General features: G+C 46.6%; 1 protein-coding gene and 1 long non-coding RNA gene across 3 annotated transcripts; both read right to left on the reverse strand.

Moving 5' to 3' along the window:
- Positions 1-10,407: 10,407 nt before the first annotated feature.
- LOC124675983 (low molecular mass early light-inducible protein HV90, chloroplastic-like) lies at positions 10,408-11,247 on the reverse strand. The gene is made up of 2 exons (XM_047212071.1): positions 11,004-11,247; positions 10,408-10,923 (listed from the first exon to the last, which is right to left on the reverse strand). The coding sequence occupies exons 1-2, from the start codon at positions 11,148-11,150 to the stop codon at positions 10,570-10,572; spliced, it is 501 nt and encodes a 166-aa protein (XP_047068027.1). The 5' UTR covers positions 11,151-11,247; the 3' UTR covers positions 10,408-10,569.
- A 78-nt stretch (positions 11,248-11,325) lies between these two features.
- LOC124676538 lies at positions 11,326-13,024 on the reverse strand. 2 transcript variants are annotated; one of them, XR_006993688.1, is made up of 4 exons: positions 12,924-13,024; positions 12,699-12,802; positions 12,574-12,627; positions 11,326-12,382 (listed from the first exon to the last, which is right to left on the reverse strand). It is a non-coding gene; the product is annotated as an uncharacterized LOC124676538 (long non-coding RNA). The 2 variants fall into 2 exon arrangements; XR_006993687.1 differs by having other exon boundaries at positions 12,574-12,802.
- Between the last annotated feature and the right edge of the window lie 13,855 nt (positions 13,025-26,879).

Genomic DNA, 26,879 nt, shown 5'->3' on the forward strand with positions numbered 1-26,879 from the left:
TTGTCGAGCTCGCGCAGATTGAACAGCCGGAACAATTCACTCCGATGAATTGTTATATAGTAATGTTTGAAGTCATGCTCATGTCTAACTTCCGCATAAATATAGTCTTTGGCGTTTTTAAGTTTTATGTAACCCTTGTACCAATTTAGCGTACCTGTCATTTGTCGAGGTAGATCCTCTTCTCGCGCTGAGCTCGACGAGAGGCCCATTCGGCACATATGTAAATACTACGTCCTTCATTGGCGCCTCATCAAGGCCTAACGATGGCACGAAGAGTGATACCTAAGTTGGCCACTTGTTCTCCGGCACTCGTTACAGTCAATCCATGTGCTGCCACAGCTGCTATGATATCGGGGGCATCCGGACCGGCGGCTTGCACTATGAGCGGGGCGATCGATTGTTTACTTTGTTCCCCGAGCTGGACAACTTCTTTCCCCCCTTTTATACTTTCTAATTTTTTCTCGGCCTCCTCCAAGGCTTTCTTTTCCTGCTTCTCCGTCAACTCTTTGTTCCTCTTGAACGTGAGTGCTTGCCTACGAAGTTCACGTGCATAGTCGTCAGGCAGATTCTTCGCGGCTTGGGATGGTGTGTTCAAAAATGACTTAGCCCAGCTCTTTTCCTTCTCAGAAAATACTGTCTTGGGCTCGGGCTCTCTTTTCTTCTTGCAGTCCGCCTTCCATTTCTCATGCTGAGCAGCCACGACCGCTGCATTTTCCTCGACACTAAGTTCCCAAGGCCTCGGGATGAGAGGCTTCAGTGATGGCTCTGGTATCTTTGTGGTCTTAGGTACATAAGGCTTCGGGTTAATAACCCGAGGATCGCTTCGCTTCTTCGCCGGAGGTGGATTGGGGGGCGGCGTCTGATCACCCGCCGGACGAGGACTGGGGGGCGGCGTCTGCTTACCCGCCGGAGGTGAATTGGGGGGCGGTGTTGGCTGAGGTGAAGGAGGTGTAGGTGAACCACCACCACCACCGCCGCCACCACCGCCACCACCACCGGAGGGGGGTGGACTTGTTTGCCTTGACGCCTCGTCTGGAAACTTGATAAACTTCTTTTTCCATAGAATGAACTGGCGCTTGACACCTCCAAGTCTTCTCTCCCCTTCGGGTGTAGCAATGTCAATCTCCAGCTTCCTCAAACCCCGGGACTATTTCCTCCACCGTGACACGAGCATAGCCATCCGGAATGGGGTTGTTGTGGTGGAGTGCTCCGGGCTCACATGGTAAAGCATCGCCGATGGCTACCTTCGTGGACATGTTCCCAATTGGATAATGCGAGATGACATTCTTTCATCTCCTTTACATCGTCCACGGGGTAGCGAGGAGGCTCCGGTGCAGTAATATCGACCGCCGTTGCATTATCAGTAGCCGGCGGGTTCTCCGTGGAAGCCACGCTGCTTCTCATCCGCGGCTGGCTTCCGAGATCCGCTGGATGATCTTCATGTGCCTCAGCTGCCGATCTTTCTTGTACTAGTATACTCACGGTTTTCTTCATCGTATCGAATTCCGATACCAACCGCGCCATAACATCTGCATCCCGATCCATCTTTCTCTTACGGCTTCGTCAACCGTACGGGTCATCGCTCCAGGAGAACCCTATTTTCCACGGAATGTTCCCCATGCCTCGTACACATCCTCCGTGTTCGAGGTTTCCCGAGGGCTTTTGTCGGCGCGTCGTTCTCTCCGTTGAACTTGATCTTCCCCGACTGAGCATCCCTCATTGCGTCAATAAGGGCTTGGGTGGGTTTAAACGTTTTGTCACGGTGAACACACGCCCCTGTCTCCGAGTCTAGCGTTCCCCCATGCCCGTACCACCAGCTTTTGGCCCTTGGGTCCCATCCCTCCGTACTGGACGGATTCCTCGCGTCCTCGCCTTGTTCTCCATCTTCTCCCACCTAGGCTCCCAAAGGCGATACCCTCCTCGGCCCCATAATATGATTGTACTCCTTCTTAGCCGCATTTTCCTTATTTTTCGATATTTCAATGAGCTGCTCCGATTTCTTCGCTTCACAAATTCTGGCCAATCATGTTTCGATTTCTCATATTGTCCTTTGAAATCGGAGTCTTGTTCCGGTTGACATAGTCACGGGCTAGATTTTGCTTGAATTTCCGGAATGTTTCTGCCATCTTATGAAGAGCGAACTCTTTGACTAGCCTCCTCCTCTTCTTGTTTTCCTCAATCTTGTTACCCTCCTCATCGAACTTGTGGTATTCCGGAGGTAGGACGAAATGTTCCAGAAGCTTTTCCAAGCAATCTTTTTTTGTTCTCTTGTCGACAAAAGTGAAACCAAGACGTGCCTTCTTTGGCTCATTCCACTCCTGGAGGGTGATCGAGACGTTGTCTCTAACAACGGCTCCGCATTGGTTGATAAACTTGGTGGCGTGCTTGCGGGGCTCCAGGCTGCCTGCCGGTTGCATCGTCGACAACCTCGATGGTATATGTTTCTCCTTGTTTCAGCGTCTTGGTTGCGCCACGCTTTGACGACGTACTCGATTGTTTCGACGATCCGTCCGAGGGCTAAAATAAGAAAGAGAGTCGCGCGCGTTAGTACACACATATTTATTCAAACCAGTAAGTTTGTATCACCAGAGGCTCAATGTATATATATACCTCGGCGCCGGAGCTGGTTGCTACTTGCAATTGAAGATCATCGTTTATCGACGTTTCTTCCCCATCATCTTGCTGACGGCCTTCATCTTGACCGTCAAGATTCAGATAAGAAGAAATATCCTCTTCTTCGTCTTGTTCGGTCGGCACATAAATAATATCGCCTTTTATGATGCCAAATAAATGTTCTTCAGCTTCTTGATCATAGTTGTCCATAATCGGGTCAGCTCTATCGTCCGCCATATGTCAGTCCTGAAAACATGTAGTAAAAACTAATTAATTGTCCTGAAAACGATCAACCTCGCCTCGCAGTGACCGCGTGACCCAGAGACCGGTGGTGGCGGTGGCGAAAGTGCGGCGGTGGCGAAAGGGCGGTGGCGGTGCCGAGAGGACAACACATAACCTTAGTTTTTTTAAGTCAAATTTTAGTTCTTTTTTTAGACAAACTCTTAAGTCAAATCTAAGTCATTTTTTACATCTTTTTTAAGTCAAATTGTAGTTCTTTTTTGAGACAAAATGTTTAACTCATTTTTTAGTTTTTTTAAGTCAAATTTTAGTTCTTTTTTTAGACAAACTCTTAAGTCAGATTTAAGTCATTTTTTACATCTTTTTAAAGTCAAATTGTAGTTCTTTTTTGAGACAAAATGTTTAAGTCATTTTTTAGTTTTTTTAAGTCAAATTTTAGTTCTTTTTTTAGACAAACTCTTAAGTCCAATTTAAGTCATTTTTTACATCTTTTTTAAGTCAAATTGTAGTTCTTTTTTGAGACAAAATGTTTGTGTCATTTTTTAGTTTTTTTAACTAAAATTTTAGTTCTTTTTTTAGACAAACTCTTAAATCAAATTTTAGTTATTTGTTTTTTTTAAAATTAACAAGAAAAAAAAGAAAAAAAAGAAAAAAAATCGGCCAGGTGTGCGCGCCCTGGCCTCTCTCTCTCCCTCGATCTCTCTTCTCTCTCTGCCGAGCGGCGCGCGGCACTGCGGCGCGCGCGGCCGGATGCATGCGGCGGCGGCGGTGGATGCAAGGGCGGCGGAGGCGTCGAAACTGAAGGCGCGGCGCGCGTGTGGCTGCGGCGGCGTACGGCGGTGGCAGCGCGGCGCGCGTGTGGCGGCGGTGTTTCCGACGAGGGCGGCGAGCGGCGGTTCTTACGGGAGGATCGACTACGGCGGCGCGGCACTAGTAAGAAGCCCGGCGACGACGATGGCGGACTACGACGGCGACGCGCGACGACGACGAGGACAGCCTGACGGCGTAGAAGACGAGGGCGGCGACGGCGCCGCGCTGCAGAGAGACGAGGCGACGGTTCGGCGGAGAAGAAGAAGTGCCGCGCCGTCCGCGCGCGCGCAAATTTATAGGGAAGGACCTTTGCTCGCGGTTGGGGTCCCCAACCGCGACTAAAGGGGTACCTTTGGTCGCGGTTGGTACCAAAGGGTATTTTCGCCGGGTTTTCGTTCCCGCGGAAAAATACCCTTTAGTCGCGGTTGGTGACCCCAACCGCGACCAAAGGCTATTTTTCAAATTACTTTTCATTTCAAAATCTGAAAAATACATATAATATATCAATAAATTCAGAAAATTAAAACTAATTCATTTAAAAATCTTAAAAATATTTATAATATATCAAACAATTCAGGAAAATAAAACTAATTCATTTCTAAATGTTAAAAATACAAATAATATATGAAAAAATTCAGAAAATAAAACTAATTCATTTAAAAATCTTAAAAATACAAATAATATATCAAAAAATTCAGAAAAATAAAACTAATTCATTTCTAAATGTTAAAATACAAATAATATATCAAAATATTCAGAAAAATAAAACTAATTCATTTCAAAATGTTAAAAATACAAATGATATATCAAAAAATTCAGTTCTTGCCGCCTCTGTCTTCCCGCTAGTTCTTCCCGCTAGCTTTAGTCACGGTTGCACCCTCCAGCCGGGACTAAAGCTTACCCAAACATCCTTATCCCACCCGCCACTTTCTTCCCGCCTCCGTCTTTTTCCCGTGCGACGTGTAGCCACCGCTTCCACGTGCCTCGCCCCGCCGACGCCGGCGTGCGACGTGTGTAGCCGTGGCTTACACGTGCCATGCCCCGCGTGCGCTATATAGAGCGTCGAGTGCGGGCGCAACCACAATGTCGCCACCGCCTCCGCTCATTCATCTCCGGGATGCCTCCATGTCGTCGAGGGGCATCCGGTTTCCGTGGCGTTCGAGTGCGTCCGAGCGGTAGGTTCACCGCCGAGATACGCGCCGGTGACTTCCGCCTCACCCTCGGCACGTACAACACGGCGGAGTTGGCGGCGCGCGCTTACGACGCGGCGGCGTGGCGCTTTCAGCGGCCAGGGCGCGACATGAAGTTCCCGGATGTTGAATCGCTAGAGGAGGCGGAGTTCCTCGCGCCACCGCCGTGCCTCGTCGACGACGAGGACCGTCGCCGCACCGCCGGTTGCGAGCACAAGATCGCCATCGCCGAGCGCGACGAGCGGTTGATGCGCCGGTGGAGGGCGCGAGTTCCCCAACGATGTCGACAACACCAACGCGTTCTTTGCTAACCTTAGGGCACAACGCAGGTCCAACGGGCGCCACTCGTCGGGCCGTCGCCGCCTTCGAGCTCGAGAACCCGAATACAACTTGGACCGAAAACGACCCTCGGTGGGATGACATTTGGACGGAGACAACCTCCGAGCGACGAGTAGAGACTAGACTAGTAATTTATCTATTTTATTGTAATTTCAATAAAGTCGTTGTCGGGTCTATTAGTTTAAATTTAGTTTATAAAGTCGTTGTCGGTTGTTTTTGTTCAATAAAGTGGTTGACACGAAATTTATTACGATTGAACTGAAATTAAAGTACAGAGCTCAACTGAAAATTAAGATACATGGCCAAATTCGAAGGAGGCGGCTCTGTCTTTCCGGCGTCGGCCCCCTCTTCCCGCCTCTGTCTTTCCGTCGGCCCCTCTTCCCGCCTCTGTCTTTCAGCCGGCCCCCTCTTCCCGCCTCTGTCTTTCCGCCGACCCCCTCTTCCCGCCACTTTCTTCCCGCCTCCTGTCTTCCCGCTCCCATTTTTCCCGCCATTTCTCACTACATATATGTAGCCCGGCTTGGCCATCATTATCACATCTCTACAATCTCTCATCACTCTCTCATGGCTTCCACCGCACCCACTCTAACCTACCAGCGGGTGGAGGAGCTTTGCGCCTCGAACTACCCTTGCCCACCGGGCTACCGCGTCCCCGCCGGCTGGAGCCTAAGCGCGGCAGCCGTGCCGGTCCCTCCCCTCCCTCAGGGTACTGCGCGCCGGGCGGCCATCACGAACCACTACTACCTCGACCTCACGCCGGAGCAACGGATGAATCCCCGCTGGCATCCCGATAACCAGCATACTTGCGACGCCTTCTTCATCAATCGGCGTGAGAGGGCGCTCGCCAGTGTATGAGGAGGACGGTCCGCCTCTCGGGAACTTCCACGAGGCCGGCCGTCGGCTATGGTGGTACGGCCGGACTCTGCTGAGCGTCATGGACTACATCACGGCCGGCGATATCCCCCGCCTGCGCTGGCCTCAGTTCGAGCCACGAGCGCCGGCCGACGACAGTGACGACATCAGCGACGATGACGGCGACAACTTAGAAGGCGACGACTACCAGTACAACGGCGGCGACTATGAAGACTACGAGTATGCATATTATACGCCTAGGAAGGAGTATGACTAAATCACTCCAAATTTCATGTATCATCAGTGCTATCTCGAATCAATCGAATCATTCGAAAATGGACACCAGAACACATCACGGATAATATAATTCACATGATCCATTCAACAAAGTTTGGTACAATAAATCATTACACATCATTTCTTCCCTTGTGTCCACGCTTGCTTACGATTGGGCCGTATCCATGGAGCATCCTCATCATTTAACTTAATGCTTGGGTCGGTGTTCACTTTGAAGGGCGGAATTTCACCAAACATATTATAATATTCTGACATGTCTGTCTTGTCCTCCACTCCCACGATGTTTCTTTTTTCCCTGAACGAACAATGTGGCGCTTTGGATCATCGAATGATGTACTGATCGTTTTCTTATCTTTCCGTTTCCTCGGTTTGCTACTCATGTCCTTCACATAGAAAACCTGAGCGCATCTTTCGCTAGGACGAATGGTTCGTCAAGGTAACCAAGATTGTTGAAATCCACCATTGTCATTCCGTATTGCTGGTCCACCTTTACCCCACCTCCTGTTAGCTTGAACCATTTGCACCGGAACAAAGGGACCTCAAAGGAGGGTCCATAGTCAAGTTCCCATATCTCCTCTATGTAACCATAATATGTGACCTTTTGCCCATTCTCGGTTGTCGCATCAAAGCGGACACCACTCGTTTTGGTTGGTGCTCTTTTTATCTTGGGCGATCGTGTAAAATGTATTCCCATTTATCTCGTACCCTTGGAAAGTCGTTATAGTCGAAGATGGTGTCTTGGCCAACATGTACAGCTGATCTACAACATCAATGTCATTCATTAAATGTTTTCTCAACCAACTGCCGAAATTCTCCATGTGGGCCTTCCTAATCCAGGATTCAGACTTCCCCGGATTTTCCGAGCGTAAAATATTCTTGTGTTTCTCAAAGTACGGAGCCACCAAGCTGGAATTGGTCAGAACTGTGTGGTGTGCTTCAGTCAGAGAATGGCCGTCCATACATATCGTTGATTTCCTTCCGATCGTGCCTTTTCCACTTAGTCTCCCCTCGTGCCGCGATCGAGGAAGACCAATCGGCTTAAGGTCGGGAACAAAGTCAACACAAAACTCAATTACCTCCTCATTTCCATAGCCCTTGGCGATGCTTCCTTCGGCCTAGCACGGTTACGAACATATTTCTTTAATACTCCCATGAACCTCTCGAAGGGGAACATATTGTGTAGAAATACGGGACCGAGAATGGAAATCTCTTCGACTAGGTGAACCAGGAGGTGCGTCATAATATTGAAGAAGGATGGCGGAAACACCAACTCGAAACCGACAAGATATTGGACCACATCGTTACGTAACCGTGGTAGAACTTACGGATTGATTACCTTCGAGAGATTGCATTGAGGAATGCACATAGCTTCACAATGGCTACTCGAACATTTTCCGGCAGGAGCCCCTCAAAGCAATCGGAAGCAATTGCATCATAATCACGTGGCGGTCGTGAGACTTCAGGTTTTGGAACTTTTTCTCCGCCATGTTTATTATTCCCTTTATATTGGACGAGAATCCGGACGTGACCTTCATACTCGCTCGGGCATTCAAAAAAGATGACCTTCTCTTCTTTGGTCGTAGCGTAGCCGGCATGACCTTGAAACCATTCCGGATGCTTGGTCATCAGGGTCTTTCAAACGTTGCTTTGGTCCTGCCGTGCTTCCTTTGTATCATTTGTCTTCCCATACACGCCCAAGAAGCTTAGGAGGTTCACGCAAATATTCTTCGTAACATGCATCACGTCGATTGCGAGAGCGGACATCTAGGACTTTCCAATATTCTAGCTCCCGGAATATAGATTTCTTCTTCCACATGGGTGCGTGCTCGTCGACTCCCTTCGGAATTGATTGTCCGCCAGGACCCTTTCCAAAGATGACTTTCAAATCCTTGGCCATATCAAATACCTCAGCACCGAGTACGTTCCATGAGCGTCGGCAAGTGATCCGCCTTGCCGTTGTAATGCTTGCCTTTCTTTCTTACTTGGATGAATTTTCGGAAGAAATCGACGATGCCCAAGGTACACGTTCTTCTTACAATTTGGCAAATGTACACTTTCAGTCTCATGTAAGCGGTGCGTGCATGCATTGTATCCCTTATTAGACAGTCCCGAAAGGTTACTAAGAGCAGAGCCAATCGTTGATGGTTACTGAAAAGTAACGCTCGTAGGTCAAATTCCTCTTCTTTGTGCTCATCCCACACACGGACACCGAGTCTGCGCCTACAACTGTAAAAGTTCATAAACTAATGGCCTTAGGTACACATCGATGTCGTTGCCGGGTTGCTTCGGACCTTGGATGAGCACCGGCATCATAATGAACTTCCGCTTCATGCACAACGAAGGAGGAAGGTTGTAGATGCATAGAGTCACGCGGCAGGTGCTATGGCTGGAGCTCGCTCGCCAAAAGGATTCATGCCATCCGTACTTAGACCAAATCTTATGTTCCTTGCGTCAGCTGCAAAATCTTTAAACTCTCTGTCGATCTTTCTCCATTGCGTTCCATCCGCGGGGTGTCTCAACTCCCCGTCCGACTTACGGTCCTCTTTGTGCCATCGCAACAACTTGGCATGCTCTTTGTTCCTCGAACAGACGTTTCAACCAGTGGTATTATAGGAGCATACCACATCACCTTGGCGGGAACCTTCTTCCCGGGTTTCTCGCCCTCAACATCGTCACCGGGGTCATCGCCTCTGATCTTATAACGCAATGCAGTGCATACCGGGAATTCATTCAAATTCTCGTATTCACCGCGGTAGATGATGCAGTCGTTGATGCATGCATGTATCTTCAGAACCTCTAAACCTAGAGGGCAGACAACCTTCTTTGCTTCGTACGTACTGGAGGGCAACTCGTTATTCTTTGGAAACATATTCTTCAACCTTCCTTCCTGTGCCTTCCATCTCAGCAAATCCAGTGTGCAGCCCAGCTTTTTCAGACCATTATCGCATCCTGGGTACAGCGACTTTTTGTGATCCTCTAACATGTGATCCAAATTCTCCCTCTCCTTTTCAGTTTCGCGAGCGTCTCGGTGCATCGGCAATGGTCCGACCAAGATCATCGGCGGGCTCATCACGTGCCTCTTCTTGATCACCTTCCCCTTCACCTTCCCCACCTTCGAGCATCCTCCATGAAAGTATCACCGAAATGATCAAGATAGTTGTCATCGATGATATCATCCCCTTCTTCATCTTCTTCCATTATAACCCCTCTTTCTCCATGCTTGGTCCAATGAGTTATAGCTTGGCATGAAACCATGCCGAATCGAGTGCGAGTGAACTTTCCTTGAGGAAGAGTAACCCTTCGATTCTTACTGACCAACACATGGACAGATAACAAAACCCCCGCATTGTTCGCATTAGCCACTACGAGGAAATCTTTCAAACCCGTGAGTGAATTCGCGGGAGAGTCGGTTAGCGTACATCCATTGCCGATTCATCCGCATTATTATAATATAAAATATATAATTAACCATGCATCATGCATTTGTTAAACTAAATAGAAATTAAACAATGAACTACACACATGCATATTTTATCAATGACACATATGAAAGGTTCAAGTTGCTAACCGCGATCGAGGAGAAAAAAATAAATGAGGAAGCTCAAGTGTGGCTCCGACACTTCATAGTTTCATGCTCTTGGGGCATTTCATCAAACACCTTGTGTGCATAAGAGGAGCCAAAAGCAAACCTACACCCCCTTGTGAAGTTTGTGAAGAGAAGTGGCACCAAATGGCTAAGTGTTGTGGGCTGAACGGTATATATATAGGGGAGGGGCTTTAGTCGCGGTTGTCCTGGCCAACCGCGACTAAAGGCCTTTGGGCCGAGGCCGAGGACATTTAGTCGCGGTTGGCCTGGCCAACCGCGACTAAAGCCCCTCCCGTCCACCAGCTGGCCACCGAGCGCACTGGGCCCAGGCCTTTGGTCGCGGTTCACCTCCCGAACCGCGACTAAAGACCCTATTGGTCGCGGTTCCTATAGTTTCGTGACTAATGGGGCTAGACGGACGCCCTTTTTTCTACCAGTGAATATTGTGCAATAACATAGAAGGGGAAACGCACACACAAAGGCAAGCAAATTTCAGTGAAACTCTTGCGACGAAAATTGGTTAGGATCTAATATATTTTCTAATCACTGCATCGAGGGCGTGAGGAGCTGGGCCGTGGCGGCGACGGTGCCCACATCCAGATGACTACGTACATACACAAATGGCAACGAGCCTACACTAATCTAGATGTTGATGAATGGCGCGCCGGTGAGGATCTCTGTGGCGGCGAGCGCGACTAGTCCGAGCATGGCGAAGCGGCCGTTCCAGAGCTCGGCGTTGGCGTTCATGATGGCCCCGGCCCTGCCCTCGGCGCTCTCGCCCTGGAGCAGCGGCACCAGCGACGCCACGGAGAGCACCGCCACGGTGTACGCGAACCACGCCTGCCCGGTGCCGTTGCCGAGCTGCGAGAGGAGGCCGTCGCCGCGCCCTGCTTCGACGGCCAGCGCCGTGACGAAACCCACCATAGCGAGGCGCCCGTTGATGCGCTCCGGCGCGGGGCCGCTGAATGCCAGCGCGTCCCAGATTGAGGGGCTCGGCTGTAGGAGGAACAAAGTTCAGAAACTTGCAAATGAATCGGGTGACATACTGACGTGTAAGTGCAAGTTTAACAACGTACCTTGGGCGATGGTGTATTCGGCTTCTCTGTTTGTGCTCGGACGACGAAGGCGCGTCGGCCCAGCGCAGGCAGAGACCGGGAGCCGAAGCGGTCGGCCGGTAAGACGGCGGCACCGGCGATGGAGCTCATGGCCATCACAGTCGCCATCTATTCCGCGGAAAGTGCAGGAAGGGAGGAAGAAGCTACGGAAATTTGCTGCTACTTTGCTGTTTGTGTCTTCGAGTGTTGCTGATGTATTTGCTGAGAGCCAGTGGGCACAATTTATAGGTTAATTTGGGACAAAGGGAGTACTACATATGTGAGCATGCAGGAGGGAGATCCATGAATAAGGATCACATGTGAAGATATATGAATTCCATGAATAAGGATTTGACTGTGGGGAACATGACTTGGGTAACACCTACATTTTACTTTATACAGTCTGTTCGTGAATTGCCAATTTAGATTGCTAGAGTAGGACCATATGCCTATGATTATAACCAGTAGCACCATATTTACCTAATTATGAAACTATTCCATATGTAAGGATCACTTATAATCATCGGCGGTGCTCAAGAGTAGGACTACGAAACAAGCCAATCATCTCAAACAGAGAGGGAAACAAAGGTGTTTAACTGACATAGAATGCAAGAACCTTCCGTTTCTTTCTACGAGAAATACCTGTTTCATACGCAAAGGGAAAAAAACAAACTAACATATCACAAGACCAACCACCTCAACTCAGCCCATGCATCCATGAAAATCTCACACGAAGGAACCTAACAGTGCCAAAACCTTCATAGAAAACCATGGGAGTATATTATGCCAGGATCAATCCCCCGAGAAACCAAAACCCTCCAGTATTATATATAATATCTAAACAAAATGGACCATAGATAATATAGTAAGTTGGTAATATAAACATGAAATTTAACATGATCTGAAAATAAGACCTAACATGTCAAAGTTCTTTATCTAGCACGTACAGGCAAAGTAGTGACAGTGTAATTACCACATTATTCAACTAACAAAGGGAATATTTATATTAGCAAATACATGACTGGTGCAAGTTACTTACATGTCATGAACAAGCATTTCAAAGTAAACAAATGGTCTTGCCGTGGAAGGCCAACATCTAGATAATGCCGTGTTGATCAGCAGGATCAAATATTTCATCATCTAGCTGCAAACTGCAAATACTGAAACCGGTTTTGGGATGTCGATTTTCAAATGTGTGCATCAAACCAAATAACTAAATGCTAAATTACGGTACCATGTCCAACAATGAATCAACGAGACCGCCGTTGATGCCGATTAAAGGCACACTGATTTTTAATTACAGTAACCTGAAGTTTTGGCAAAATAAATGCTAAATCTGCTGGTTGTTCTTCTTGCTGCACCTGAAGTAACTGAAGATCAGCGACAGCAAGAATAAAAACATGCCAACAGAAGAGAAAGAAAACTGTATAAGAAAACAAATCTACAAGAAAAACTATACTTATAGGCATTAGATAGTCTCATACTATCCTACACTGATAGAAAGTGCCGGGTTTTAATCACATCCTTGATTCTAAAAAGAAAAAAAGGATACATTTCAATGCAGAAGGAGATTTCTCCATGGTCAGTCCAGAACCGCCACAGCCATCTGTAATGTTTGAAGGAAAACGAAATCAACAAGCACTCAGAAATCTGAAATCAAAAGGAAATTACGCATACCAGGAACCATCAAGAAGGAAGTGTAGTTCATTTTGGCATCCACATCTGTCTCTGAATCATCGAGTCAATTTGACACCCACCTCTGCTTCTGAAGCATACATCGACTGAAAAACAGTGGTACACGAGATGTGGCAAGGGGTGGGTCAGTGCAAGGAGGGAGATGGAAAGATATGAGACATGGTGAAAAGGGTAAGAAGAGAGGTCAGAGGACGAGATTGGAGTCACCTTGGTCCCGCACTGGCGCGGAGGAGCGCTGAGAAACAACAATGAACACTGCCACCGTCCCATCCACAATGCGCAGGTTGGAAACCAGGCCATCAATGCTCTCAGAGAAAAAGTACCTGCATCCCGTTCCCCGCCGCCAATGAGGATCATGATGTTCCCCGTCGCCCAGGATCCCGCCGTTCCGCGCCGTCGGCTGCCCGCTCGTCGTTTTACTCCCAGCCGCCGCCGCCGCCGCCAGGAAGAGTGATACGAGAGAGGATAGGGTTTGAGGGAGAGAGTGCACCGAGAGGTAGGGAAGGTTAGTCAGGTTTCTTTTCCCTCGCTGGCTTGCAGTACATCGAGTCGTGTTGTATGCAGTACAGTTGCAGTACAAATTTGCCAGGGAGTACATCTACTGCTAAATTTTTTGCCCAACGCAAAGCGAGACACGGGCGATATGTGGATGACGTGGAGAGCCCTGAGATAGGGCAAAGGGTGTTGCACTTGCTTGTTCTCAATGTGCTCCGGGCCAGCGAACCTACCTGCGAGGCGCTGGGCGGTGGCCGCGACGGTGCCCACGTCGCGAGCATCTCCGGGCCGTGAATTGCCTTCTACGTGGACACGGAGGCCACCCTGCGGAGGGCTTCATAACCCGCCAAACTGAAATAGAAGTTGCAAAACATAGTTCGGGGACTCTCATGGAATGGACAGACTCATGAATCTAGACATGCTATTCCAGCAGGTGAGAAATCTCAGTGTTTTATAGTATACGACAGCTACCCATTGCTAGGTAAAGAGCTCCCTACAGATTTTTTTCCTTCAAAATACAGCCACAGCTCTAACTTTTGCATCGATTGATGCATGCAACTCTTTTATTAGCTAATTTCAGCATCAGTTTAAAGTTGCAGTTTACAAATAAATACATCGTGGGTAACTCAGTATCGATACATGTATCAATTAACCACTAAATACTAAAGAGAGCATGAAAGCATGCTATCCCAAAATCAAAATACTAAATGCATTGTGTGTACATATCCCGTACAACCCTCTCTAGCCAGTTAAATCTAGTATCTAAATTCTCTCGTTCGTTGCTCCATGTGTATCGGAGCGATGCCCACCGCTGCGAGGTTGAGAGAGTGTTGGCGAGGCCTCGACTGACCTAGCAAGCTCTGGAAGTATGCCCAAATCTCACATCCTCCTTGTCCTTTTGCTCCGTGAAGACGTTGTTGTCCACTTCAATTCTGTGTATGTAGCTCTTGCGGCGGCGTGCTGATGCTTTTGCGTGGAAGAAGCGGGTGTTGGCATCTCCCTCGCGCAGCCATTGAATCCTTGATCTTTGATCTTAAATCTAGTATCTAAATTCTCTCGTTCGTTGCTCCATGTGTATTGCAGCTTCCAACCATGGTCAAGCTTGACCGTGTCATCTTCAACGAAGAGTGGGACGTGGTGTTCCCTAATTGCAGGCTCCAGGCTTTATCGTCAGAGATGTCTGACCACTGTCCAATGTTACTAAGCACTGACGCCGGCTTCAAGCATGTTCGCAGATTTAGATTCGAGAATACTTGGGCGCAGCGGGAGGACTTCTTGACCACGGTTGATACAACTTGTCGTGCCTGCCCGTCTCACCTTGACCCCTTCACCAATCTGCATGCAAAGTTGACTTGCACTGCTCGTGCCCTGACTAGTTGGAGTGGACAATTCACAAGTGACCTTGAGCTGAGAGCGGCCATCTCAAGTGAGCTGATCTTCAGACTTGGCCAAGCAATGGATTCCAAACAGCTTTCAGCCGAGGGGATGCAATTCCGGGCAATGCTAAAGATGAACTACCTTGGGATAGCAGCCATGCAGCGATCGATGTGGAGACAAAGATCAAGGATTCAATGGCTGCGCGAGGGAGATGCCAACACCTGCTTCTTCCATGCAAAAGCATCAGCACGTGTGGTGACCCTGCATACCACTGCATGTTGTAGTATGCCAGTCGTTGATATAACATTCACGAAGTACCATTCCGCAAATATTACATCCCTCAGAGTAGTACAACAGAACATAGCAGGGTTCATAACTCATTCACTTATTATTACAAGCATCAAACATATATCATCTTGGAGCTCCTCTTGGGTCCTAAGAGGGATACTCTTGGGTTCGAGGCGAACCCAACTTAGCTTACAATATAAGAGTCTCATTAAATTATACATTTATTGCCTCGAGCAGCTAAATACTAAGAGTTCGGGCTGCTCGGCTACTACTACTACTGGATGTCTCTAGGCTTGATCTCCTCCGGAAGCCTCCCCGGATCCATAGAAGATGAGGTAGTCTACGCCTTCTATACCTCCAGAGAGGTCTGGTTCTTCATAGCCGATGATCTCGGCTCCTTCATTGTTGTCGTAGTCCTCCTCTAGACGATTCAGACAATCTAAGCATGGGATTTAAGAGTGGTATGAGTACGAGCGTACTCAACAAGTTCATTATAGATAAGAGGTGTTTAATGCACTAGCTACGATATTAGACCAGAAAGTCTAATACCAATGCAAGTTTTGATAAACATTTCTTCAAGAGATTGCTTTTATTTCAAAGAGCTATGTCCATCAGCCTTCACCGGTTTACTAGAACTTCATGGAGCTCCTTTTCGGCCGCGTTCGTAGTTCCTAATCCCGGAACAGGGAGTGACAGGTCACAGTTCTTTACACTCTGCAGAGGTGTGTTGCTTTACCCATAAGAGATCTTAACCTTGGTGCCAACCGGGCAGCTTTCCCGTCCACACTTCCTTTGGTGTGAGGCCCGGTATAAGGTCATAGTCAATCATATTCCTCCGCTACCTCGCACACCCACCCTTTGTTGCAAACCCCGACCCTGGGTCCTCACCGGTCCCATTATTCCCGTAATTTCAGGGTGGACCCCGACCACGACAACAGTCTGGGATTGAACCAAACTCCTTCGCCGGTAGCTGCAACCCATCATAGACCACATTACCGTGGGGAATTAGAAGGGGATCCCCACCCACCAATTGTTCCGCAAGCAGACAACCGTCTACGGTAAGCAATGGCTATACCGTGGGGAATTAGAAGGGGCTCCCCACCCACCAATTGCTCCGCAAGATACAACCGTCTACGGTAAGCGAATCCGTTGATGTACAAGAGGTGGAAATACGGTTGACTATTCCGTCCCACTCCAGATCTTATGGTTAACACGGGTATTACGGCACAAGAATCACTCGGCGACATTTGTTGTTTAATCCTAGATGGATACAAACCCTTGCAATGGAACCTCCACCATATCAACACAATCCATGGTTCCATTGCCCACCACATAGTCATATTCATAGTTATGAAAATAGTGGTTTTGGTTTTTATGCAATAGTGATATTCATAGTACTTTGCAAGTAATTTGATAAAAATACTCAAATGACATGAGCAAGCGATGAACTTGCCTGAACACTGCAAAGTTTTGCAGTTGGATGGTGTGGACTGACCCTTGTCCTCTGGGTTCTCGAAAAATAGCATCATTGTCCGATAAGGGCAATGGTTAAAGAAGCAATTATGCATGATTCCATTTTTAGGGTTTGTTCCCCCCTTCCGATGTCGTTATTATTTCATGTAAGAGGTTAATACTAAGAATAATTTGGGGATACTTGATTTAAAGTAAAATACAACCTTGAAATGTTGTCAAGGTGTTTTTAAAGTCCAAATACATTAATGGACTTATTTTTATTATTGAAAATTATATGTGTGATTTAAATGATTATTTAAATCATCAAATGAAGACTTATTCTTATTTGTCTTCAAAAATTCTCTTTGATATTTTATTTAGATAGAGAATTTTATGCTGATTAATTTTCATATTTTTACTTATTTTTTTAGAGTTGTATCTTATTTTATAAAATTCTTGGAAATTCTCATTTAAATGGGTGTTTTGGAAATGTCCAAAATACCCCTCGGGCCCACTCGTCAGCGGCCGAGCTGGTTAGGTTGGACCAGCCCAGTGGGCTCGGTCCAACCGACCCAGTCGCTACGTCGTCCTCCCTCACTCTCGAACCCTAATCCCCTACTCGCTCTGGCGACGCGCGCGTCGCCGGCCCCTTTGCCGAATTGTTCCGGCCGACTCCGGCCATCGCCGCCGGCGAGATGCGGCGCATCTGATCCGCTGTTCGACGGTGCTTCAGATCCACCGCGCCGATCTGTGTTTCGCCGCTTCTCGACGCGTCCCCATCGCCTCTGCTCGCCTGCCGTGGTGTGCTGCGGCGAGTTCGTCGCCGCCGACGCTCCTGGTGCCAAGGCCGTGTGCCTCGCCGTGCCTGCGCTGGAGCCTCCGTGCTTCGGCGACCGCCTGGCTTGGCCATGGCTTGGCGCTGCCGTGGCCAGGATGTGCCGCCGTACCGCCATGGTGACGCCGTAGTGCTCCGCTCGAGTTATGTGCGCCGCCATCATTTTCCTTCTTCCTTCTCTGCTGCTAGTTCATCCTCCTCTCCTGTTCTCTTCTCCCTTGCGTCTGGCTCGACTACTGGCCTCATTCCCCATGTGGAGATGTTGGTCGTGCCGATGCGCTGCTGCGGCTTGCTAGCTTGTGCGCCCGTCTGCTATGCTTCGTGTGACCGTGCCGTCGCTTGTGCATCCGCCATGGTTCTAGCTTGCTGTGTCTGTGTCTGTTCTTGCTCAATTGCTTACTCGTTGCAACTCATGAACTATTGCTTATGAGCATGTCTGTGGTGCTCGTGTAATTTTAGTGACTCCTGCCGATTCTCTCGTATAATATTCCTTTCCTGTATATGCCATGGATTGCCCTTGGCTTGATCATTTTGTGATGATCCTTGCCTTTGGCAAGTGCCAGTGCTCCAGATGTGCTATTATATGTGCTCTAATTCCTGGACATGCTCAATTGAGCCTAACTGTTGCATTAACAACTCCATCACTTGATGGAGTGCTTCTGGATACAATTATAAAGCTCTATTCACTTATCTGTGATGCAATTGTTCAATTATATGGTTAATTTAATTATCTGGGCCTTGTGATGATACTATGCTTGGCTATAGTGATCTGTAGCAAAAGTAAGTGATGCTTTGATGATCAATTGATCATTACTTGCTTGTGAGCAAGTGTGTGCTCCTCTCTCGTGACTCACCGGTGTTCACCAGGTCTGTTTGTGTTTCATACGAGCTTAACCTCGGTGTGTACTCGTTGTTGGCTTAAGCAACCGTTGTTGCTTGCAGTGATCCATTGGATCACCGCAAAGCACCGGTGCTTTGATTTGTTTGTTTAGTTCACTTATCCGTATTTGCCTCGAATTGTACCGAAGTGGATAAGTGATGTGAGCTGCTTTGCAGTTGTGATCATCCAATTAATTGTGACAGGGCTAGATGGATGCCAACACTCGCTTGTGTACCCTAGCCCTCTACCGAATCCAAATGGATAATGATGTGTGGGTTCTTGTGCTTGGCTGTAGGTTGAGGTAGCCCTGGCAGCACTGTGATGTTGTCAAGGGTAGCTCCCTTCTTCTGTGGCTTGCTCTAGTTGGTAATTGCTTGCTGGATTTGAACAACTGCTCACTGGCTTGATCCAATACTGGACTTCAAGTGGCTTTCGATGTTGAGAAATTATATAGACAAAGATTTGTCTTTAGTCTGATGGCCTAGCTAGCTGTAGGTGCTTAGTGTGTGGGTTAGGCTAACTATGAATTCATTCTTGGCTGGATTCCTTTAGTTATGCACTGATTTGCATAACCGATGTTCCCATAGGATGATTACCTAGTGGTTTTACCCATATTTGCTTGCACCAACTCGGCTTTGTAGCCGGATGATGACACAAACAGGGTATTCTACCCTTCAGTGCTCTCGTGATGCATTGTATGCTTATTTATGAGCAAAACTTGGTTTTGCTCAGGTTGATTTGGTTTATACCTCACTCCAGCTCCTAGATTGTTTGTTGGTGTAGAGGATTTCTTCAGTGTTGAGCTTGTGCTTGCCCTGCTCCTCCTGGCAATCTTGTGGTGCTTGATTCAGTGCTGTGGTGAGTTAGGCAGATTGAACATCAGTGGCTGTTCTTGTGTTCTTGTGTTCTTATGTTCTTGGTGACTTACCCAGTGAAGCCTGTCGATGGATATGGCTTAGGGTTTGCTTCTGAAAAGCTTATATTTGGTGCTCCCTTGCTCCCCCTGGTCGACAGCTTGGTCTGGCACACTTTGTGACTCACTGCTGATGTGTGTGTGTGTTGTGCTACATGCACACTCAGTGGCTTGGTGTTGAGCATGCACACATGCAGTGTGAGCTGCCTGTGTGTGTGTGTGTGCACCTGATCCTTTGAACTAGACTTGGAGAGGATCAGCTCGGCAGAGCTGTGAGCATATCCTCTCTATTGCCATTATATTTCTAACCTGCCAAGTGGCATAGCCACTTGGCATAACTTCTTTTTGTTGTGATTATGTGCAGGGAATCAAGATGATGATCAAATGAATATGGAGGTCATCAAATCCAAGATCAAGTGAAGATGATCTTGTAGTACTTAGGATAGGATCCATCCTTGTACTTTTCTTTTTATTTACTTTTATTTTTCAATTTCTCCAATTCTTGTAATATGTTGTAAAATTCATTTATTTCCATTATGAATATTGTAAAGACAATGTATCTTGTGTGTTAATCAATAAAGCTCAAGGTTTTCTCTAATGAGCTTGTCTTATTGTTTAAATTTATTCATAATATGTGTTATGTATTATTTACTTAATGAATTTCCTCACCATTCAAATATTTAGGGTAATTATTTAATGTTTGAATTTGAATTTCAAATTCAACTTTGGTTTGAATTCAACCATGCCACTTAATTTAGAATTCAATCATGCAACTTAAGTTTGATGCAAACTCTCCCCTCTCTTCTCAAAACCCTAAACTAGTTAAGTGAGATGCAAGTTTGTCGCACTCTCGAAACCCTAACCCTGTAAGGTGTCGAGAGAGAAACTTGTTCCCTTTCGATGCAGTTTTTGTTAAAAAGCGCAAAATTTCCCCAGAATTTAGCATGCAATGCACATCCCTTTCTAAAATCTACCCCTCGATCGTCTCTAAACCTGGGACATTACAGTCTTTCCCCCTTAAAGAAAACTTCGTCCCGAAGTTGTGGTTGTAATACCTGAAGAGTTCGGGGTATGTTTTCCACAGGTCTTCCTCTTTTTCCCAGGTGGCTTCCCTCTCGGGTGATGCTTCCATTGTATTTTGCAATACTTGATAGCTTTATTTCGGAGTTGTTTCCAGCTTCTCCTCGAGAATCTTGGCTGGCTTCTCGATGTATGTCAAGTCTGGTTGTAACTCGAGCTCATCCCGTGATACCTGGATCATCTCGGGGTCTTTAAGCATTTCCGGAGTTGTGACACATGGAATACATTGTGAACTTGAGCTAGCCTTCCCGGTAGATCCAATTCAAAGGCTAAACCTCGGTTCTGACTCAGTATCTTGAAAGGTCCTATATATCTAGGACTTAGTTTTCCTTTTACTCCAAACCTCTGGAGTCCTTTCATCGGGCTTACCTTAAGATATACCATGTCTCCAACTCGTGGCTCCCATGTCCTCCTCTTCTGATCGGCATAACTCTTTTGCCGACTTTGGGCTATCTTGAGCCTGTCTCTGATAATGTCAATGATTTGTTGTTTTTCCTTGACATAATCAGGGTTGAACTCTTTGCTTGTTTTTTATCCTTCCATACAGAGCTTCAAATGGTGCCATCTTGATGCTGCTTTGATAGCTATTATTGTATGAGAACTCTGCTAATGGTAAGTGTTCTTCCCATGATCCTCCGAAGTCTAGAGCACAAGCCCTAAGCATATCTTCTAAGATCTGGTTAGTTCTCTCCGTTTGTCCACCTGTCTGAGGATGATAGGCGGTACTATAGTCCAATTTGGATCCTAAAGCTTCGTGTAGTTGCTTCCAGAAGGCTGATGTGAACACGGATCCTCGATCCGACACTATCTTCTTAGGCACTCCATGCTTACTCACGATCTCTTTGATGTAAAGATCGATGAGTTTCTCTCCTTTGTCTTGCTGATTTACTGCTAGGAAATGTGCACTTTTCGTCAACCGGTCCACGATTACCCAAATCATGTCCTTCTTTCTATTGGTCATGGGTAGTCCGGTGATGAAATCCATTCCAATCTCCTCCCATTTCCATTCTGGAATAGGTAAAGGTTGTAATTTCCCTGCCGGACTCTGATGTTCAGCCTTCACTCTTTGGCAGGTATGGCATTCCGCCACATATTGTGCTATCTCTCTCTTCATATTGTTCCACCAGAATAGCTCCTTTAGATCCATGTACATCTTCGTACTCCCCGGATGTATGGAATATGGTGTTTGATGAGCTTCCCGGAGTATTACTTCCTTAATTTCAGCAATATCCGGAACGCAAATTCTCTTCTGGAACCATAATGATCCAGATTCTCCACAATGAAATTCTGATGGTCTTCCTTCATCTATTCTTCTCATCTCCTCAACGATGAATGGATCGTCCAGCTGACCCATCATTATCTCATTCTTCAGGTTAACATTCAACTCATCGGCTACTTGCAACGCCGATAATCCTTCATGGGCTTCCTTCTCCCAAAGTTGTATTTGGGCTTGACTTATTTCCTTCCTCAACTCCGGTGAGATTTCTTGTTCCACTCCGCCGGTACTCTTCCTGCTCAAAGCATCTGCTACAACATTGGCTTTCCCTGGAGTGTAATTGATTGTCAGATCATAATCCTTGATTAAATCAAGCCATCTTTTCTGCCTCATGTTGAGTTCCTTCTGAGTGAAGAAATATTTGAGGCTTTTATGGTCTGTATAGAGTTCACACTTAGCTCCATAGAGAAAATGTCTCCATGTCTTGAGTGCAAATACGATCGTCGCTAATTCCAAGTCATGTGTTGGATAGTTTACTTCATGAGGTCTGAGTTGCCTCGATCCATAAGATATCACTTTTCGATCTTGCATGAGTACGCAACCCAATCCATGTTTGGACGCGTCACAGTACACGGTGTAATCCTTGCCGACTTCCGGAACTGCTAACACCGGTGCCGTGGTGAGTTTCTCTTTCAGAGTTTGAAAACTCTTCTCACACTCCTCTGACCACACGAATGGTGTGTTCTTCCTTAACAGCTTTGTCATTGGTCCTGCTATCTTAGAGAATCCTTCAATGAATCTCCGATAATATCCTCGCCATTCCTAGGAATCCTCGGATTTCCTTGACAGTTTTGGGTGCTTCCCATTCTAGAACTGCTGCTACCTTACTCGGGTTAACAGCTATTCCATCTTTACTAATAACATGACCAAGAAATTCCACTTGATCTAGCCAAAATTCACACTTACTAAGTTTGGCATAGAGTTGATGTTCCCTTAGTGTTTGCAACACTATCTTCAGATGTTCAGCATGTTCAGTTTTATCTTTGGAATAGATCAAGATATCATCGATGAATACGATGACGAACTTGTCTAGACATGGCATGAAAATCTTATTCATGAGATTCATGAAAATTGCCGGGGCATTGGTTAATCCAAAAGGCACTACAAGGTATTCATGATGTCCATACCTTGAGACAAAGGCAGTTTTCGGAACGTCTTCCTTCTTGATCTTTATCTGGTGATAACCGGATCTTAGATCAATCTTGGAAAAGACTCCCGCGCCTCTAACTTGATCAAATAGATCTTGTATTCTTGGAAGTGGATACTTGTTCTTTATTGTGACGTTGTTCAGATTCCTATAATCTCCGCACATCCTTCTTCCTCCATCTCTTTTATCCACGAAGATCACAGGTGATCCCCATGGTGAAACACTTTCTTGAATAAATCCTTTCTGTTCCAAATCATCCAGTTGCTCCTTAAGTTCTTTCAACTCCTTGGGCCCCATCTTGTATGGTGCCTTAGCAATCGGAGTTGTTCCTGGAATTAGGTCGATAGTGAATTCTATCTCCCTATCTCGGTGGCATACTGAGTAATTCCGCAGAAATACATCCTGGAATTCATTCACTACGTGTATATTGTCCAATTTCACTTCCTTCATGCTGTTCAGCCGTAGCTCCACTTCAATCCGTGTATGTTTGTCGCCTTGGTAGATCATTCTACTTCCATCGGGGCTTTTCAAAGACACCGTCTTGCTCACACAGCCGATCAATGCTCCATTAGCTTCTAACCGGCTTCATACCAAGAATGACATCAATGTCCTTCATCGGTAAAATGAACAGGTCCGCGTCAAACGCGCACTTATTGATCATGATGACTTGTTTTTGTTTGGTATGGGTTACTACTATCGTTCCCCCCGCAGAAAGTATGGTTATGGGTGTATCTAACTTAGTGCAACTAATCCCATGTTTGGTGATGAATTGTTGAGAAATGAATGATGTAGTTGCACCAGTATCAAAAAGTACTTTGCCAGGATGAGTGAGTATCTGAAGCGTACCTATCACCGCCTGATCGGAGTTGACCACCTCCTCCAGACTGGTGCAGTTCAGCTTGTCGAAGGGCTTCGTATTCTTCCAGTTTCCCTCCGTGTTTCCTCCTCGATTTCCTCCTCCTCCCGACCGACCTCCTCCACTATTTTTCTTGGGGCAATCCTTCAACGATGTGCCCCTCCTGACGACACCCAAAGCATATTATCTTGGGTTTCCGGCAATCTTGTGAAAGATGCCCTCTAAACCCACAAATGCGGCAAACAATCTGGTTTGCGGCTTGGTTTCCTTGGTTCCTTCTATTATTGTAGTTGTTGTTGTTGTTGTTGTTGTTGTACCTTGGTTTGAAACTCAAGCCAGTATTAGGCTTGTTACTGACATATCTCTTAGGCTCAAACTTGGACTTTTTCCTCTTCTCCTCCTGCAGTTGTTTGAAATCATCTTCCAGAGTGATGGCAGCATCCACCAACTCTTGAAACTCCGTAGCTCTCATCATACGGAGCTGTACCTTGAACTGGGGACTTAACCCCCTCGGAAACCTCTTCTTCTTCTTGTCCTCGGTGTTGACTTCTTCAACCGCATACCGGGACAGTTTAGAGAATTCCCTGACATATGTCAGGATTGCCTTGTCCTTCCGCTCGAGACTTTCAAATTCTCGACGCTTCGGCTCCACAATACTTTCAGTGGACATTGGATTCCCTGAACTTCCTTGCAAATTCCTCCCGTGTAAATACCTTTCCAGCTCGGATAAACGGCTACAATATTGTCCCACCATGATGCGGCAGTCCACACAGCAGATGGGTAGCATAGCGAACCTTCTCTTGGTTGTTACATCCAACAGTATTGAGCTTTCGCTCAGTATCCATAAGCCAATCTTCCGCGTCCATTGGCTCGGGCGCGTATGCGAAAGATATTGGCTTGGTGTTTTGGAAGTCTGCTAATGTGACTCCCGGGTTCTCAGGTCTCTCCACCCTGTTCTCGCTGCAGCAAATCTTGGAAGAATTTGTTCCGCTGCTCCAGCTGTTACACGCTGTCTCTCCTCTACCAGCTGCATGTACTGGATAAAATTTTGCTGCGTCATGGGTGGTGGTGGTGGTGGTAACTGATCTCTGGCTGCTCCCTCAGCCTCTTCCTTTTGTTTTGCTTCACGCTCCATGCACTGCGCTTCGGTCTCCTCTCCTAACGCTCCCGACATAACCCCCTAGTTCTGCAACACAAGATGATACTCATAATTACTCCATGCGCAAGTTTTCCGAGCTCAATCATTGTGCACAGAACTAGTCACGCAATGGAAATCAAGAAGCAAATCCAAATCATACAAAACATATACCATAAATTTACATACTTAAGTGGTCTTATTACAATACTCAAGTCGATGTGAGTATGCAAACTCACTTATTAAAGTATATATACAAATTTCTACAAAATATTACACTCTACAATACACGTGGTACTTGTGTATTGTAGCTTTGCTTCCCTTGGTAGTCTCTAGTCGATCTTCACTCCCGATACATTCCAGGCTTCCATCCGGTCGAACGTGTCGTTCTCCTGACAAAACCCGGAACATAAGGTCTCCCGTTGGTCGGTAGTCGGAATCCGATGATGATCCTAGGGAGAAATCAGTGTTCACGAACTGATCATTCAGTGCATCATAATCCACCCATCGGGTGTACTCCCCTGTACCTACACCATAGGTATTTCCTACATTCGTATCCGACCCAACCTGTGTCGGATACCCTCCAACTTCCTCCTCATTCCACGGATAACTCTGGTGCTGGGTCGTGGCATCTTCATTCATCTCCCCATCATAATACGCTGTGGTACTATGAGTTCCCGTATCAGACCCCCAACGCCAACCCGTGGAGTTTTCTATCGGAGTCACGGAACGCTGATTGTTCCCGGATTCCTCTCCACCCTCATATCCCCCATAGGAACTTCCCAGATAGTTCCCAGGTGTAACAGGTGTAGCTTCACGCTCAAAAGGATCTATACTGATATAGTCACCAGCTGAGCAGACTGGTGTGTGCACCTCATTCTCCATAGATTCCTTCCCCTTAGTCTCCTCCTTGGGTTCAGTAAACTCCTCTAGCATTGTATCAATTGCTCCCGTCAAATGACGGTTCAACTGAAAGAGTAATGATATGAAGTTGCGGCTATTGTCCATATATTTTGCTGCTTCGGCTGGTTTGCTTTTGGCATATTTGAAATGGTTCAGCATGGGATCATCGTCCTCCTCCATATGAGGAATGTGTGTGAATTCGGAACCCATAAGCTCTTTCGTCTTATGCTCCCGAATATCGGTTATGGCTCTCATAACGGCTATATGGTAGGATGTGTTCATAGTTCGGGCTTCCCTGCCGGCATTACTACGCTCATTCCCAAAGATTCGGGAAGTCGTAGCCCTACCCTACACTTGGCCAATACAAGTACCATCATAGTACATGTATTTCTTTACTTGAATCTGGGGATCACACCCAAATTCAAGTAACATGGCTCGTAGGATATCCGCAAGTCCTCCTTCGTATTCACTCAGTATGGAATCCATCACCTTCACGTTTCGTCCGGGACGTGAACTTGCCATGTTGGCTGTAGAAATAGAAAGATTATGAGATTAGTAATAATGCATCATAATAAAGAATTATCGCACTAAAAGATATGATTGTTGTATTCTCAAGTGAATATACACCATACTTTTTAGAGAATTCTTTACTAATCCTATTTGACTCCTAACGTTCGGTCCCATTTACTAGGTTCCAACCTAAGGTCAAAGCTTTTGCTCGATACCAACCGTGGTGACCCCGCATACCACCGCATGTTGTAGTATGCCGGCCGTTGATATAACATTCACGAAGTACCATTCCGCAAATATTACATCCCTCGAGTAGTACAACAGAACATAGCAGGGTCCATAACCCATTCACTTATTATTACAAGCATCAAACATATATCATCTTGGAGCTCCTCTTGGGTCCTAAGAGGGATACTCCTGGGTTCGAGGCGAACCCAACTTAGCTTACAATATAAGAGTCTCATTAAATTATACATTTATTGCCTCGAGCAGCTAAATACTAAGAGTTCGGGCTGCTCGGCTACTACTACTACTCGGATGTCTCTAGGCTTGATCTCCTCCGGAAGCCTCCCCGGATCCATAGACGATGAGGTAGTCTACGCCTTCTATACCTCCAGAGAGGTCTGGTTCTTCATAGCCGATGATCTCGGCTCCTTCATTGTTGTCGTAGTCCTCCTCTAGACGATTCAGACAATCTAAGCATGGGATTTAAGAGTGGTATGAGTACGAGCGTACTCAACAAGTTCATTATAGATAAGAGGTGTTTAATGCACTAGCTACGATATTAGACCGTAAAGTCTAATACCAATGCAAGTTTTGATAAACATTTCTTCAAGAGATTGCTTTTATTTCAAAGAGCTATGTCCGTCGGCCTTCACCGGTTTACTAGAACTTCATGGAGCTCCTTTTCGGCCGCGTTCGTAGTTCCTTATCCCGGAACGGGGAGTGACAGGTCACGCTTCTTTACACTCGCAGAGGTGTGTTGCTTTACCCATAAGAGATCTTAACCTTGGTGC

This window comes from Lolium rigidum, chromosome 7 (genome assembly GCF_022539505.1).
Source record: "Lolium rigidum isolate FL_2022 chromosome 7, APGP_CSIRO_Lrig_0.1, whole genome shotgun sequence".
NCBI lineage: Eukaryota > Viridiplantae > Streptophyta > Magnoliopsida > Poales > Poaceae > Lolium > Lolium rigidum.

What these genes read in the sequence shown, in the direction of transcription:
- LOC124675983 (XM_047212071.1), bottom strand. Translation starts at nt 11,150, where the DNA reads ATGGCGACTGTGATGGCCATGAGCTCCATCGCCGGTGCCGCCGTCTTA. An exon ending in CGAATACACCATCGCCCAAG is followed by an intron (nt 10,924 to 11,003) that starts GTACGTTGTTAA and finishes TTCCTCCTACAG; the next exon opens with CCGAGCCCCTCAATCTGGGA.